Below are 17,602 nucleotides of genomic sequence, written 5' to 3' on the forward strand. Positions count from 1 at the left end.
GAGTTTTTCCTCCCCACTGTCGCCAAGTGCTTGCTCAAGGGGGATTTGTTGGGTTTTCCTCTATAATAATAGTGATAACAGTAAGGTCCAGACCTTACCTTGTAAAGTGTCCTGAGATGACTTTTGTTTTGATTTGGTGCTATACAAATAAAACTGAATTGAATTGAAAAAGCCAGACCAAAAAGGCAAGTTTTAAGTTTACATTTAAAAACATGAACACTATCCGTTCCTCTTAGCTCCTTTGGAAAACTGTTACAGCAGCTCAGAGCATGAAAACCAAAAAACACCTGACCAAGGGTTTCTGTCCTGCACTTTGGAACTACTGAAAAATTCAAAGTATCAGAGCATCTGAGAGACTTAGTGGCTGGTCCTGGTCCACACACTGGAAGCATATCAGACAAGCAGACTGGTGCAAGACAATGAAGTGCTTTAAAAACCAGTAAAAGCATTTTAAAATCAATACTGAAACTTATAAGCACCAAATGTAATGGCTTTAAAATGGTTTACTGTGTTCTCTTCTTCTGGTCCTGGTCAGCGCTCAGGCAACAGATTTCAGAATCAATTGTAAGTGAGTTATAAGATTTTTGGGCCGACCAGAAAGGAGAGTGTTACAATAATCCAGTCTGTCAGAGACAAATGCATATATTAGTCTGTCTGTTTCACTCAGAGAGAGATATGTGGCTGCACTTTATTTTTCAGAAGAGTAAAAGCAGATTTAGTGACAAACCCTACAAGTTTTAACATTCAGTTCTGAGTGCACTGAGATGACACTGAGGTTAATGGCTTGTTGACTTGGGATCAGTCCTAAAGAATTTATTTAGTGATCACTTTCTTTCTCTGAGCCTCAGACCTTTTAACCAAAGTGTCAGTTTTATGCTGATTGGGCTGCAACATGTTTTATAGCATCGAGGCACTGATATCTAAAATACATCTAAAAAGTGCATCAGTCCATGGGAAATGCCACAAGTTATTTGAGAAGACTTACAGGGTCTCACATTATATCCCGGATGTTTCTGTTATGGTACTGTGTTGTTGAGAAATACCAGACCTAATGGTGGCTGTTCTCTGAAGAAGACCACAAACTCCTCACATTTAGCATCAGCATACTGCTAATCCGCCTTGTTGAGCAGTTTGTCATTTCTTTTCAGTGCCTCTTCACCAGCAACAGCTGTGGCTGGTGGCATTATGTTTTCAGGTTGATCGTCTATCAGTCTGACCCACTCTCCTGAACATAGTATTTCAGAAATGCCTCAGAGAATTTCTTCAAATTTGATAACAAATGCTCACTTGGACTCCAGGCCGAACTGTTTTGATTTTGGTGGTCAAAGGTCAAGGTCATTGTGACCTCATGATTGTTCCATTCTCGTGAATTGGACTGGTTGGTGGAAGCATAGAACCAGGAAGTGGTAATTCCAGTTTATTTTGTGATACTCACATTCACAACAGCCTCTTTGGTCTGAGCCATGTCAGAGATGACACCATCTGTGATCATCAGCAGCACAAAGTACTGGGAGCCGTCAGTCACTTCTCCAGCACATCTAACATCACAACACACACATAGACATAGAAGTTAGGTTAAGTGATCTTTGCATGTAAAGATAAAATTCAGAGTAACATTACATTTCTGATGTGGTGGTACAAAATGCTAACAGGCTTTGGTCACAAAGGATGTATTTTTAGCAGAATACTTTGTTTGTTTGATGCATTTATTGACTTTGTGTTCCAGGTGTTTTACATCTGGTCTCTCAGTGAACCTGAAGAACAGAGGCCAGCCCCACCAGGATCCTGTTGAGCAATTTGTCACTTTTTTTTATTCTGTAATAAATTGCTATAGTGTTCAAAATGAATTGCAGTATAAAAAAATCATTATTGTGTGTATTAAGGTCACATAGCATAAAACAGTTTTTACAGAAACAGACTTACCACTGTGTTAGTGTTTTGAACAGCAACAAATAGACTTTCTTAATATCTTAAATGTCAAAACAATAAAGAACGGTGTTATCCTTTATAATGTATCATCTTTGGCCACACACACACACACACACAGATGCAAATGTGATGCAGGATTACAAAATGCCTAGCCTGGCTCCTGGACCTCTGAATTACTATGCACATCTATGCAGTGATTCAAAGAGAATAAATATAGTGAAATGAAATGGCAATTCACCCTGATTACTGAGTTACCAGGTAACAGTCAACACCTTCATTTTGAAGTTTGGCAAACTCACAATTTACAAATTTACATTAAAGTATAAAAATGAGAAACCTACTGACAGTGCTGATTTTACAGGGCCAGCTGGCTAATATCAGTCTGAAAATAACGTTAGTGTGTTTATGCTTAAAGGGAATTTTTACATTATAAAAGTTACTTATTGTAAAGGTTTTACATGACTATTCACATATAAAACAAATGGGCTTGTGTGTATATTATTCATAAAAGGTTTTGAATGGAATACACAGCATGCACTGCAGGTGATTGTAACGCCAACAGATACTCTGGTGGAAGGTTGTTCAGTATATGAATTAAAATGTTGAGCTGATGTACGCTCATGAGTGGATGCTAAGTTCGTCTCTGCCAGCTCAGATTTCTCATAAAATAGTCCACACAATCAGTGTTGTGTAACAGAACGTTTTTGCTCTCTTTGTTCTACACTGGCTGGCATGTTTGTATGTGTATGTGTGTGTGTGTTGCGTTGCAGGTAATGCTAGGGTCCCAGCAGGGAGAAGGAAGACCTGCTGTCTGACTCACTGTTTGATTGGCTCACACTCTCAGTCTGGCCCGAGGCTGAGAGCAGGCAAAATGGCAAACTGTCTTTCTGTGTGTGTGTCTTCCTGTCTGTTGGACTCCTCACAGTCTCTCTTCCTGCCTATCTCCACATCATCCTGCTTGTTTTCCTTGTGTTTTCCTCCCTTATCATACATCTTTCTTTCCCACCACCCATGCTCAGGTGCTCTCCATGCAGAATAATGGGAAAGTGCACTGATGAGTGAAACAGTTCAATTGGGGAACAAATTGCTCTTTAACCTCTCAAACCAGTTTGCTGGAGCTGCACTCATCTTTGCCGTCACATTATTTATTCACTCAATCATCGCTTTTCGTGTGTGTGTGTGTGTGTGTGTGTGTGCCTTTGTATTACTTACATCATGAGGACTAAAACCTGTTAACACACTCACACTGTGGAGACTCGGCCACCCTTGTGGGGACCAGAAGCTAGTCCCCACAAGGAAATCACTGAATTTTAGGGTGGCAACATGGTTTAGGGTTAGGATGAGGTTAGGGTTAGGTTAAATATTAAAATCAGGGTTAGGGTTAGGCAAGTAGTAGTTATGGTTAAGGTCAGGATACGTTCACAGGAAATGAATGTAAGTCAATATAAATTCCCCACAAGGAATCAAAACAGTGTGTTTGTGCGTGTTCTTTTCCTTTATGGAGCAAGAAATGCAAATATGGAATATACTACATGAATGTTCATAACAGAGTTTATGAACAAATCTATGTCACATAGGTGTTCAGTTGGTTCTATTGAGGATGCCTCTGAATATTGGATTTAACTTATTGATAATCACAGCACTGCAGGGACACTAAATGTCATGTGTAATAGAGACTGATCACATATTCAAAGCTGTGGTTGAGCATTTGCAGTGTAAATGGATTTGCAATAACAGCTTCAACAGGATCAAAAAACCAAAAGCACCACCCACTCCAGTGGCCTTATGAACTTGTCACCTGTTAACGCACTAAAAGGAGGCTCCCTCTCTCACTTTCTTCTACAGATTGGAGGATTACTGACTTTGTTCTGCACTTGAACATTACATCCCGACATTGACCACAGTATCCGGATAATACAGAGTGACTATCAACTCGCCACCCACTCATGCCGTGCTGAACTTAAAACAAATGCACCTTTTGTGTAAACACAGGAGGAGATGCTGTCATGGTGCAGAAAGTGAATCACCATTCAGTGGAATGATGTGACATTTAAATCAAAAGTAGTAACCTGTCTAATAAAAGAACACAAAGTAAAGTGTTAGTTATGTGGCTCAGGTTGGCCTAAATTATTTTTGCATAACATTGTTTTAATCATTCAATTTTGTTGCTTCCTTTAAATTGGCTTGAAAGTAACAGTTCCTAACCAGTTTCACACATTAGAATGTTTATTCACAGCTTCTGTAATTAACACTTTGGAAATTCAAGTACTGATTGATGTCAAATTTTTAAGACAGAGGCTTGTATATTTCCATGGAATGAATCAAGGGATGTAAATAGAGGAGACAAAAGCAACACTGAAATGAAGGAGACAGGAACATGGAGTGATTACAGATGCAAATGACTGAAGACTGAAAGAAAAAAATGGAGGAACAGAAACTGATTCAGGACCAGCCCAGGAGTGCGCTATAGCAGAAAACTGTTCAGGTCTTTCTTAATGAGATTTTAATCTAAATCCAAACAAGTTCAAAATGCAAGATTGGAACCTGCTAAAAATATTATTGACAGGAACTAACACAGAGATCTATATTATTAGTTATGTTTTTTGTGTTGTTTAACATTAGTAATATTTGTAGATCCAAATGTGCACAGGACATGTTCAAAGATGTTCACATTTCCTTTAAACTTGTTCAATTAGGGATATAACATATGGTTCCACTAGGGACAGTGTCAAGCTTAGCAATCCACCAGTTTATTGATCAGTGTTGGCTCTCATCTAGCTGCTCCATCATCCTTTCTGTTTTGAACCTGGCCTCCAACATGAAATTGGATCAACCAACCTGTAAGCCTCTGCAATCAATGGCGACCCATAACACCCTTCTCTGCATAGGTCTGCATAGACATCTACGTGTATCTTTGAAAAATGGTAGGTTTCAGTTCTGATCAGGTGAGACACACCATATAGAAGTTATTGTGTTTGAGCAGCACAAGACCAAAGAAACAAGAAACAAGGGATGCAGGAAATTCAATAAAGGACAAATTATTTACAAGCTAGATAAACTACAGTAAATAAAGTTTAAAAATATAAAAAAGAATAAAAATAAAAAGCAAACAAAGAAGCGTGTACTGTAGTAAGTATCCATCCATCTTCTTCTGCTTATCCGGAACCGGGTCGCAGGGGCAGCCGTCTAAGCAGAGATGCCCAGACTTCCCTCTCTCCAGACACTTCCTCCAGCTCCTCCGGGGGAATGCAGAGACGTTCCCAGGCCAGCCGAGAGACATAGTCCCTCCAATGTGTCCTAGGTCTTCCCCGGGGCCTCCTCCTAGTGGGACTTGCCTGGAACACCCCCCCAGGAAGGCGCCCAGTAACAGCTGATGCTGTAGTAAGTAATGCTATGCAATACTATATTATTACAGATTGGATGGATAATCTAGAAAAAAATGGTATGATAAGGTGCATCCAAGATATTAAAATTTGGATATTAATTAATAAAAGGCGAAACGTCTTCTACCTAAAATTATGTCCAGATGATTTCTTCTACATTTTTTCAGCACCTTGTCTGAAAGTTATCTTGAGGACAGGTCAGACCTCATTAAATTAGGCAAAACCAAAATGCGGTGAGATACAAGATTGATGCTCCACCATTTAGCAAGCAGCTGAGGTCAGAAAGGGTAGCAATACCCTCACAATTCACACATTCCCTCTATCCCCAAATGAAATATAAATGACACTATAGGACTCTACCCTAAGTAAACTAAATAGTTTGGTCTTAAATAGGAAGACGTTAAGTTACATGTAGACATGTAAGACCTGCAGTGTAGTATCACTGATGCCACTGAGTTCGCTCTACAAGAAGACTCTACAGCTTGCACTACAAATGAATGGAGTGATACGTCAGGAATGTCAAAATGTTACAACCATAAAGATGCATAGCAAACTTTAGTTATCCTGCCCCTGCCATTCCTGGGGTTACATGATCTTCTCTACTATGTGCAGGGTTGAGTGTCTGTTATGTGGTTTCGGGTTCTATTCTTTTTCTCATTTATTCTTTAACTACAAATCATCTGGAGAGGGCCAGAGATGTGCACTGGAGTTGTTGATTTGAATTCTGAGTCACAAATTAACTGACTTGATTTGCTAATCATGTTTACTCATCCTTCAACTACATACAAACTGGGCTTGAACTCACCAATGTAATAATTTTCAAACAGGAATATATCAGCAACTGATACAATCTCATAATCATTTCTGCTAAAGAAAAGTTTTGTTTTTGTACAACCTTCTCTAACAGCTGCAGCTGACAGACACAGGTGTTCGAAGCTGAATCAAAATACATCAATCAAAGTGACTAGATGGCCTTCTGCAAGGTCTGTACCATAAGATTTTGGATTCACAGTCTCCAGCGACCTCACAACAGAACTCAGGAGCAGCTCTGAATGTTTAATTCTAGTGATCAAGGGTAGCAAACTGTAGACTCTGATCCAGGCTGTTTGTTTGTGTGTAGGCTGATTATTTGTTTCCTATAATATAGGAAACAACATAAATTGTATTTTCAAAGACAGTCACAGAAAAATGTTGAAAAAAAGACAACACTAACAGTAAACACACACTAACTGTTGGAGAGAAGCAGCGTGGTTTTCACTGGCTGTGATGTTATAACTGTTGTTCCAATGAGGTACTACAAATGGCATGAGTAATTCCATGCGGCCATGTATATTTATGTACATATGGATTATACCATGTATCTTCCACCTCCTCTCTTTGTCTTCATCACTACTTTAAACCTCCCACATGGATGACAACAAGAAAGTAGAGGCGGGTGAAGAGGTGGTAGGAGGATGAGGACAAGGAAGAGGAGAAAGTACTGTATGAGGAAGTGTTGGACCAAGAGGAGGAAGGATTTGGAGTTCTAGTAAGAATAAAAGGAAGAAGAGGAATAACCAGAGGATGAGGAGAAGCAGGGAAAGAAATTGGAGGACAAGGAAGACAACAATGATTTTGGGGAGGAAGGGGTATAGATAGCAAGTCAGTGTAACTGGTGAAGGTATGCAGGGAGGAAGTCAAAAAGAAGAAAAAAGTGTTTCAGGGAAGAGAGGTGAATCTAATAATCACAAAGCAAAAAATATCGGGAGAAATAATAAAAACTGAAAAAAAAAGGTGTGAGGCTAAGGAGCAAGGAAATAAAGTTTTATGTTCTCTCTCCCTCTAAATGGTAGCACGGTTTGAAGCTCTTGAGCCCACAGCTGAGCAACACAGCACTACTACACTCCATTTGATTATGCAACCATAGCCACACTCAACTGTGACAGGATATTGTTTCTTCATATGGGGGCTAAAAATACATAGCAGGTAAAAACCAGCCAAAATCCATTAAAACCTAGCAGCGGCTCTATTCCAGAAAAGTTTTAATGGTGAAATTTAATTTGCTTTTAAGAAGAGCTTGTAGGATGATATGTGCTGCAGGGTTCAGCAAGAGGATGAGCTGTGTTAACTTTTTCCTACCTTTTTATGTTATGAATCACTTACATTAGGGGTGCATGATTGTTCTGAAAATAATGATCAGGAAATAATAACGTGCACACAATATGTGACAAACACATTTCAAACACTTTATGGGGCATCTGCATAATCTGATAAATGTAAGATACTGCAACACAAGGCTCAACGACAAAACAAATTTAAAAAAAGAAAATAGAAAGGGGACAGGGGCAACTTTTCAATGAGAGGGCCAGGCTCTGACAAGGGGGGCACATTTGTAGAATTCCTAATTATGTGTGAAGACACATTTAAAGCCCTGGGTCTATGCAATAATAAACAATACATTATTAATAGTGGCATTGTTTATGCAGGTTAACAGATATTGCACAAACCTCCTGATCAGGTAAGTGCATTTTCATTTAGAGCTATTGAGAATTCTAACTGATGCATGCACAGATGAATTCTTAAAGCTGCTCCAGTAGCACTGAGGGACCCTGCAGTATCTGTCAGAAGGTAACAATTCATATTCTCTATGCAGAACACAGGCTGGGTCACAGGGGACGCAGATATACAACTTTGATGTTCTATGAGATTTGTATCTCATCATATGGTAGTTTTTTAGAATGCACTTTAAACAATTATAAAATCACATTACTTAACACTTATAATATCAATTAAAATATATTATTATTACTGCCATTATAAAATATGGTATGGTAAATGTAAGTGTAAAAAAATTAAGCATCTTTGCCAGTTAATTCTTCACAAAGTTTGACATGGGCTCTCTATAGTGTAGCTCCAGGGTGGCCTGTCTGACTCAGATGTCCTGTTTTTGCCTGTTTACATATTCAGCAGGGGAAGTGTGATTCTAGAAATCTGAAGATTATGAGTTCAATACCCACTACACTGTAGCTCTGTTTTGGTCTCCACCATCTCCTGAGAAACATACCTGGTTAATATATACAGTATGCTAAATGATTGTATGGTCAACATATAGCTTAGGTCCTTACAACAAGAGGCAGCAGTGTGGTATTCTGCTGCGAGGGGGGGGGGGCAACTAACCTCACTCAACTCCAGTTGAGAGTCTGCCTCTTCCACCTGGACAGGCACCCCACACCCCACTACTGCACCCACACGGCTCAGCCTTCCTTATCAGTACCACTTGCCTAAAAGTGCATTGTAGCAGGCAGTGGACAAGAGGAAAACTGTACCTCCACCACACCCCTGTGCTCTGCCAGCTGTACGACCAAGGCTGCAGTTGTTCCCAAGGCAGGCAGCTCCACCTACACCTGCCCCTGTCCATGTTGTCCTCTACCCCACCCCTGCCATTAGTCCATTTACTGTAGATGAAAATTGTGTTCTACAACATTATATGGGGAGGAAAGCCTATAACAGTAAAAACTCTCAACGAACCTCCTTTTTCTTCAAATTTTCCAATTGTTCTTCTTCTTTTGGGCCAGAGTTGAGCTGGGTCTGGAGTTCTGAGATGGTCTTGGGCTGAAGATTTAGGACAAAACTGTCGTCACCGGGTTTGGATGGGCTCGCTTTTGGGAGTGGAGCTGCTTCTCAGTTGGTGGCTGGTTCTTCCTCCAGGATGCTGGTTTAACCAGGGTCTGTTCTATTGTTTTGCTGTTCAGAGATGTCTCGCCAAAAAAACGTAATTAATTTAAATTGACCATTGCAGGATTGCTCTGATAGTGTCTCTAGAGTTTAACAAAGGATTTGGCTTAAATAAAACTTGCTTTCGACTTTGCTACAAAAGGTTTCTGTTGTTCTAAACTTCCAATAAACGTAGAGGGTTCAACTTTGGTGTGTGTTCCTTCAGGTCACTTCCTTGCCGGTTTAAAAGAATAGATTAAAAAATCACTATACATTGCTAGATAACAAAAACTCTTCTTCTGGCAATGTGAGCACGCTGTTTGAAGGTACCGATCTGCTAACCCCTGGACATATAAACAGAGCTTAACCTCTCACACTAAGGTGGCATATTTGAAACCTATCAAAGCTTCAAACACTGCTTGAGGTTTTTTAGGTGGCGATATCCACTCCGTAACTGACTACCATGAACCTGCAAACAGAGTTCCCTGCAGACCTCCCTCTTGCATGTTATTAATTCAGGACAAGACCCCACATCCTTCCAGAATTAATAACAATCTGCAGTTACAGGCAGCTACCTCCTTAAACCTTCAGATGTCACCCTACTGAGAAAGTTTTAGAAGGCAGTATACTTTGGCTCTTTGAGGAAGTGTTTAGTTTAATCTGAAATAACCCATAAAAGCATGACATTGGACACATAAGACCATGATTTTATTAGCTGACATTTAACTTCCTAGAAATAGACACTCAATTACAGTGTATAAGATGTAATAAGTAGATGAAAGAAAGTCACTTTCAGTTTTTTCCTGTTTTAGGGGTCGCCACAACGAATTGTCACACTGACAACTCGCATGTTGACATTTGGCACGTGTTTTATGCCGGATGCCCTTCCTGACGCAACCCTGACTCTAACCTGAGCCACAGCGGCGAGTGCGCTGCGCCTTAACCACTAGCCTACCAGGGACATATGATGTAATAAGTAGATAATTGACTAATTTATTCAAAGTATTTTCTAATGCAGTTCTTTTTGAAAACAAAGTCAACAATCTGAGTTTATTAATCCATCATCACTACTTCACACATATCAGAGATACTTTTAAATCCTAACACCTCTTTAGTCTTCAGAAACAGCATTCTCTATCACACATGCAGAGTTTAACTTCTTTTAGAGTAGCGAGATTAAATCCATTAGAAAGTCACTTTTGGCTTTTCCCATTTTAGAGGTCGCCACAGCGAATCGTCACACTGACGACTCACATGTTGACATTTGGCACGTGGTTTACGCCGGATGCCCTTCCTGACGCAACCTGGATTTGAACCCAGGCCCGCCTTAACCACTAGCCTACCAGCGAGATTAAATCCAATGGGTAACGTAAAATATATTCCACAAAAAACCAACGTGTACTGCTGGCTAAGTGTCCCTGACCTACCTTGTGTTACAAGCGACCAGATCACAAACATTCTGGCGGCATGCGTGTAGTTCTCTAGCCCAGTGACCGCGAGTTCTCTCCCCCAGGGCTCTGTGTCTCAAAGGTGGCAAGGGCTCAGGTCCTCACCCACTCCTCCCTGGGCCGGTATACATTGGAAGAAACAGCTGCTTTTCCTTAAATTCAAAGTACCCCTTTTTTACTTTAATCAAATATATGGTGTTAAACTGATTAAACCTTAAGTAAGGGGCTAAAACCACCAAAATCTTATTTTTGAGGAGAAACAACCATTTCCTATGTTCCTCTCATGGTGCTGGCCAGCGTAGCGGGTTGTAAGTAAGGAGCAGACAAGGTGTAAGCCTTTGCTGCGGTGGTCTGAGGACAGCTGTGCTCTGTCTGGATCCACAGATCATCACAGGTCTCCCAGGTTAGGTTCACTCTGGTGCTCTAAACAAAATGATCAATTGAATATAAGTTGACTATAGGTAGGTCTCCCTGAGGAATACATTAGGACTGACGCAGGGGATAGATTAAATGTTGTCACATGAATGTCCCAAGATAAAAATTTTAAGAATTATTTAATACTAATAAGACTAATATTTATTTTCATTCTAAGCCTTATATCTATCAATCTTTAGAGTGTTAACATGGGTCAAAAAGCTGTTGGTTATTCTTCCTCAAAATGAAGCTATTCTGGGGGAGAAACAAGAGTTAAAAGATTTATCCTGTTTATTCTAAAATTATTCCTTACATCTAACAAAACCTTTTAGGATGAACATCACTGAAATTAAATCCTGTGAATTGTTTAATTAAGAGAGAAATAATAATCCTTCAGAAAACATTTGCCTTTGTGTGTGTGTGTGCTGGTGGTCTGACATAATGTAATAAAATCCTGTTTGATGTGTCAAACCTAGTCTGTGGTGGTGTTGGTCAGAGCTGTTTCTAAGGAAAGCCCAATGTAAGCCTTTGATGATGATGTAAAAACATAAATTGTAATGGTTAACTTTATGTCAAGCATATTCCCATGAGAAAGAAGACTTTATGATATGCAGCTATGTGCTGTAAAATAATAAAATGATAAACCTCCAGAAACTGGGATGTGGGGGTGACAGGTGCAGTACTTTATTACTCTCTCTCACCTTCTTACAAGAGGTGTATATTTTTAGGTTAAGGTATGTGATGCCGTGTATAATTAAAAACAAACAGGTTAGATAACCACACTGAAAATAAGGCCCCCAAAGTGCAATGTCAACACAACAATAGAGAATGCACCTGTGATCATTGCAACAAACGGTACTTTCTAGTTAAAGCTAATTGCATCAACAAGGTTATAAAAATAACCTTTATAAATAACACCAAAGAGAGGATACAAAAGGATCAGTAGGATACTGAACATAAACTGGAAAACAGTCACAGCAGTGGTTAGGAGGCAGAGGAAGATTCATACTACTATACCAATATCAGAGGGTGCAGTGGCCATTACTCACAAATCTCCAAGATTAAACTTTGACAGAGAGCTTGAATAGAGGCCTAATGAATATTACATCACATTGTTTGATCAGATGAAACCGGAATAAATGTGTTTGATCAATCATTTGTGAAAAGCAGGAGAGCGTCTTTTCACTTGTATAATCCATGTACAAGAAAATTAATGTCATCAAAAATATAGGCAGACATAAAATATTTAAAAAAAAAGAGAAGAAAAGAAAAGAAAGAGAAGCTCACTGACAAAGGATATAAGTATGTTTGTTTCACTTGGTTCTTAAATGTGAACCTTTTTTTGGCTTTATCAGACATTTCTGTTTTTCATATTAATTCATTCTTCTTGGACTGTGGTTAAAAATAAATAAAATTGTAATTTTAATATCAGCAGGACTTGTACCTAATTATGCTGGATTTATAGTCAACAAAAGGGCTAACAGGAGTCCCACCTTAGGTATACACATCATAGGTTTTGATTTATAGCTGAGCATCAGATTTCACCCACTAACATCACATATACAATGCTTCACACATGCAGCACTGTACATGATCTGGCTGCACTATGATTAACTGTATATTCCTCATAGTAACTGTGTTTGTGATAGAGTGACAATGAATAATACACATTTATTGAATTGAAATTACAAACAGGTAACTTAACATTATTTTGCTGTCTTGTTACTGAATAGGAGACTACTGCCATGCAGGCCCTTTGTTTGCATTGATTCATTCATATAGAGCATAATAGCTGTGCCTGAAAAGAAGACTACTAAGAGTCTTTCTTTAATTTCAGTGGGGTCTTTTTAAAACTGTAGTTAATTTGCACCAGTCCAAATCAATAGATCAGTTTGAAAAATTGATCGGTTTTCCCCTTGGTTTGGTTTCTCTTCACTCAGAAATAAATCCAAGAGAACCAAAATGTATCACTACAGATCATGCAAGAATGTTTCCTCCATCCATTGGTTAAATGTTTCTGGGCCAAGAACAAGAATATAAATACAGATAGTAGAGTCCTCATAAATATTCCTATAAAAGAAATTTTCTCTGCAACATAGAGAAATGGTACAATTGGTATTTGCTCGTATCTGTGGTAATTATCTGGGCAATCGGGCGAAGGCAGGATACACCCTGGACAGGTCGCCAATCCATCGCAGGGCTAACACATAGACGAACAACCACGCACACGCACATACACGCGCACATGCACACGCACTCCTATGGGCAATTTAGAGACACCAATCAACCTAAGCTGCATGTCATGTCTCCGGAGTACCCGGAGAGAACCCACGCAAGCACGGGGAGAACATGCAAACTCCACACAGAAAGGTCCCGGGTGGAACCCGAACCTGGAGCCTTCTTGCTGTGAGGCAACGGTGCTAACCATTGCGCCACCGTGCTGCCCGCTTGTGGGTTATGGGCTAGGAAATACATTACGTCATTGAGGGTTCTCACAAGCATAGAACAACAAACAGGAGTGTGTTTATGTCTCTTACCGAGCCACCTGGTTGATGACAGGAGCAAAGTTGGTCGGGCCATACAGCTGAACAGTTCGCAGGCTCTGGAAATATGCTTCTAGTACACCATCGATCCCCACACAGTTTGGGTTTTCTGGGTTTGAGTTCTGTAAGGGAAGCAATGCCATACATTGATGGTGTCATTCATTTCCAAATACGTTTTGTAGCTCTTGCAAAATTTGACTGAGAATAATTAACATCTCTACTTTCTTATTTCTAACACATCCAAAAACACACAGACATGCCCCCAGTTTCTTTTTCATTCCTTGAAATGCTCTCCCTTCTTCACTATGGTAAATCACAAGCAGAATCAGCTTTATTGATTTGCACTAGAGTCTGTACCAGAGTTTGACTCTGATACAGTGGCTCTCAATCTGTATGCACAGGTATTTCAGTCTGTCTTTCTGAAGAATAAAGAAAATTAATCATTACTAATTGTTTAGCTGAATGTGTAAGGCAAGGGTCTTGTGGATGTTTTGGGCTTCATGCAAGAACACTGTCATACTCTTAAACCTCTTGTTTTTTTTCTATAAAGCTTATAGAAAAATGTTCACACTTCAGAGCTTTGACACTGTGTTGCTGGGAATCAGAAAGACAACACATTTAGCCCCTCCTTTCCATGTTGTTTAAATGATGAAAGGCAGACATGACTCACCACAAGCATGGACCACTCATGCATTTTTTGTGCCAAGGACAAGCTACAGTATTCTGTACACGAAAACAGGTGAATGCAAAAAAGTTTTTTTAGATCATTACATTTCACTTAAAAATGTATCATACATTGGCTCTTACATGATGCCTAATGTGTCCCAATTCCATGCATTTTGAATATAATATGTATTGTTTTGGCAGTTAGTATCCATGAAATCTACAGTATGTTTCCAAATGTTATACTCTTGGGAAATGATACATATTATATGTACAGTGAAACAAGATCTTGCAACACTGCTGGAATGATATATTTGAAGTCACCTAAAATAGTAAGGAATACTTTTTTCCCACAAAACAATTGATTATTCACCACATCCTGGAGCTGTCACACCACCCTCCACAGTGATCAGCTTTGTCAGTTCTGCTGTGTGCTGTATTTTACAGCAGTCTTAATCTGCATGCTGGCATTTTAAAATATGCAGTTTTGTTATTCTTTTCACTATGTAGAAATTTCAGATTAAAAACATGAATAGAATTAGCATATAGTGTGAAATAGAGACACAGCAAAGGTCCTAGATGGCCCTGTGATGGTAAATGCTGTCTAATCTTTTCATAGTATTTCTCATATCCAGAATGTAGTGAATAGAGCAGAATTGTCCAAAATGAATACAGTATGCTTCCATCAAGAGCATGAAAATGATGGAAACATTTATGGCTGCATGCCAGAAACCACATTCAACATTAATAAAATAAAAAAATCCCACATGATGCTGACATAGTGTGCTTATGTGTCTGTGCAGTGGCCTGATACATTAGCTGTTTATGATTAATCATCTCTTTTTCAAAGGCAGGTTCATGCACACGCTCTAAGGATTTCTGCTATGTCTTTCCAAGATTACTTTTAATTTCCCCTGAGACTTAATTTTTTGTTTAATAATATGGATTTTTCTTAAAGTACCAAAACCAGATTCAGAAGCCAGTATTAGCATTAACACAGAGGTACTCTGCAATAGAAGCTCCAAGTTAATCAATGTAAACTAACCCACATAAAAGACAAATATTCTATCTAATGTCCTTAAGACATGTGTGGCTGCCTCAAGGTACACAGACTCTTAATTTATTGCAAATATGAGCTATTTAAACTGCACATTTTCACATGTTCTTTTTTACTAGTGCTGCTGGTTAATTAATTATTCAAACTTTTATTGTTAGAAACATTGCACAGCTTCACAAGTTAGTGTCTCAGTCAAGATCCATTCAACATGAGCTGTGTATTAGGAGACAAAACGCTTAAACTTTACATTTGATAAACTCTAACTTGCTCAACATGCTTCAAGCATTTTCCAAACAATAGATTCCTAATTAGAGTTGCCTTAGCATGACACAATGGCAGGATTTGTCACGCTGAGGTGAACTCTAATTGGGAGAACTGACTGAGCAGTCGCTCACATGAAAATGAACAAAGTTATGCAAAGAGATGAATCTAGAGAAGACAGATGCTGGGGCTGTCATTCACCAGACTTCTGACTGTGAGGCAGCCAGGAAAATCATCATGGATTTTGGGGATTTGACAAAGCTGATTGAAAATGATGGCTTCAGCTGAAATAAACTTGGGTAAAAAAAATTCTCCAGTCCACTAAAGGAAGACCTGAAGCATGTTATTTTTGATGTTTACACCCATATGAAAAGCTCTGGCCATATTATTATCTTCTTACAAAAAAAACAGCCTTAAATAGCACCTATTTTTATGTGTGCTCCTCTCACACCCACTTTTCTCTTAATTTCTTCTAAAGTACATCAGCTGCTCAGGGAGAGTGTCTTCCAAAGATTTTTTTATTTTGCTATTTTGCTGCCATTGTTGCCATCCTATTGGCTGACATGCTAATCTAAGCAAATGCATAATCAAAACATCTCTCTGTGCTGCTGCCTGTCTGTCCGCTCTCTATTATTTCTCCATCACTGCCATACCATCAAACAGATTAACCTTTTCTCTTTTGATGTGTAGGGTGATTCACCGTGTTTTCTTCCTCCCACCTTTTGTTCCTTTTTCTCCTCAGTCATCCACTTCACAAAACTACTCCACAATGCCTACAACTTGTGGGATTATGCAACCTTTCCTTAACAAGTTGTCCTAAGTTGAATTGCTTTGTGTCATTCAGAACATGGCAAGGGCTAATTTGGGTTAGCAAGATACATTACCTTTCTAATTTGAATGTTAATTAATGCTTTTTGAATACTCATTAAATGATTACTAATAACTTGTGCAAAATAACCTCCTGGTGCCCTTGCAGAGACTGCAGGATGGATCTGAACTGTAGAAAAGACACAACTCAGAGGCAAACCTACAACCTACAATGTGCTGTATTGTTTTAAATATAATACTGGACACTGATGATCTACATGTCGCTATTTACAGTTTTATTTTTCATTTTACATACTGTGCCAACTTTTTCTGATTTGGGGTTGTAATTTATAATAGTCCTTTAGCTTTTTACAAAGTATGGCATTACACAGCATATTGTGAAATGACTATATACTACACTACTAATACTACACTACACCACACTACTACATGTGGCATGGCAATAACACTCCTTTGTCTGAGCTTTTACTGGCTGAATATTTATTTTTTAACTCCCCACACCTCTCTGGTAGAGGTGGCAGCCTGGCGTCAGTTTTTAAGCCAACTTTAAAATGCCACTGTTTGCCCTCCAAGTCTTTCTCCAGTTTCGAGCTACAAACTTTTGCTTTAACTCTACACTGTCCTATTTTATGTGCAGTTATTTAACGTCCTTCCAAATCGAAGGAGTTTTTGCAGGAATTTGGGGAATTTTTGGCAGCTTTCACTCCACAGGGTGACTGTGTGTTGATTTGCGGGGATTTTTAATACCGTATTCATGTTAATTCCTCGTCCAACCAGCACTTAAATGACTTTAATGCTCTGCTGGACTCTTTTGACCTCAGTCAGTTTAGAGTATGCTCCACTCATAAACAGGGTGGCACATTAGACCTCTTCATCTCTCGAGGTCTATCTGTTTGCATAAAGGATGTGTCAAATATAGCCATATCTGACCACTTTTTTATTCACTTTGAGGTCTTGTTATCGACAAGGTGGCCCAGACCTGTGGCCCCCCTTCAATGCCATAGGATTATTACCCCTTCTACCCCTGCAGATTTTGCTGCTGTATTTTCAGCCTCAGAGCTCCAGTCTACAGATCAGGACCCCCCGGTTTGCCCGGAGGCATTCCTTGCTTCTCTAAACTCTCTCTACCTGTGCCCGGATCATGAACGCTGTTGCCCCCTTTAGGACGAGAAGGGCTGGAAATACCACTGTTCCATGGCAAACCAACACCACCCGGACCTTACGGAGGCGCTGCAGACGAGCCGAACAAAAATGGAAGAAAGACGGCTTGTTCGCCTCGTTACACATTCTGAGAAGTAGCCTCCGTGCCTATCAGGAGGCTGCAAAAAAGCTAATATTTGGCTAAGAATATAGGGACTCAATGTTGGCACAATGACAGGGAAA

At 39.4% G+C, this 17,602-nt stretch overlaps 1 protein-coding gene across 1 annotated transcript in view; it reads right to left on the reverse strand.

Annotated features, from left to right (window-relative positions):
* LOC109970614 (copine-9-like) overlaps positions 1 to 17,602 on the reverse strand; it is a gene marked incomplete at its 5' end in the record, with an annotated part of 56,770 nt that overhangs the window by 21,458 nt on the left and 17,710 nt on the right. The window contains 2 exons of the mRNA XM_020618298.1: positions 1,436 to 1,538; positions 13,405 to 13,532. Of these exons, the coding sequence (XP_020473954.1) occupies positions 1,436 to 1,538; positions 13,405 to 13,532 (231 nt within the window). The remainder of the gene's footprint in view (positions 1 to 1,435; positions 1,539 to 13,404; positions 13,533 to 17,602) is intronic.

The sequence above is a fragment of the Monopterus albus genome, unplaced genomic scaffold, assembly GCF_001952655.1.
Source record: "Monopterus albus unplaced genomic scaffold, M_albus_1.0 scaffold203.1, whole genome shotgun sequence".
In the NCBI taxonomy this organism is placed as follows: Eukaryota; Metazoa; Chordata; class Actinopteri; order Synbranchiformes; family Synbranchidae; genus Monopterus; species Monopterus albus.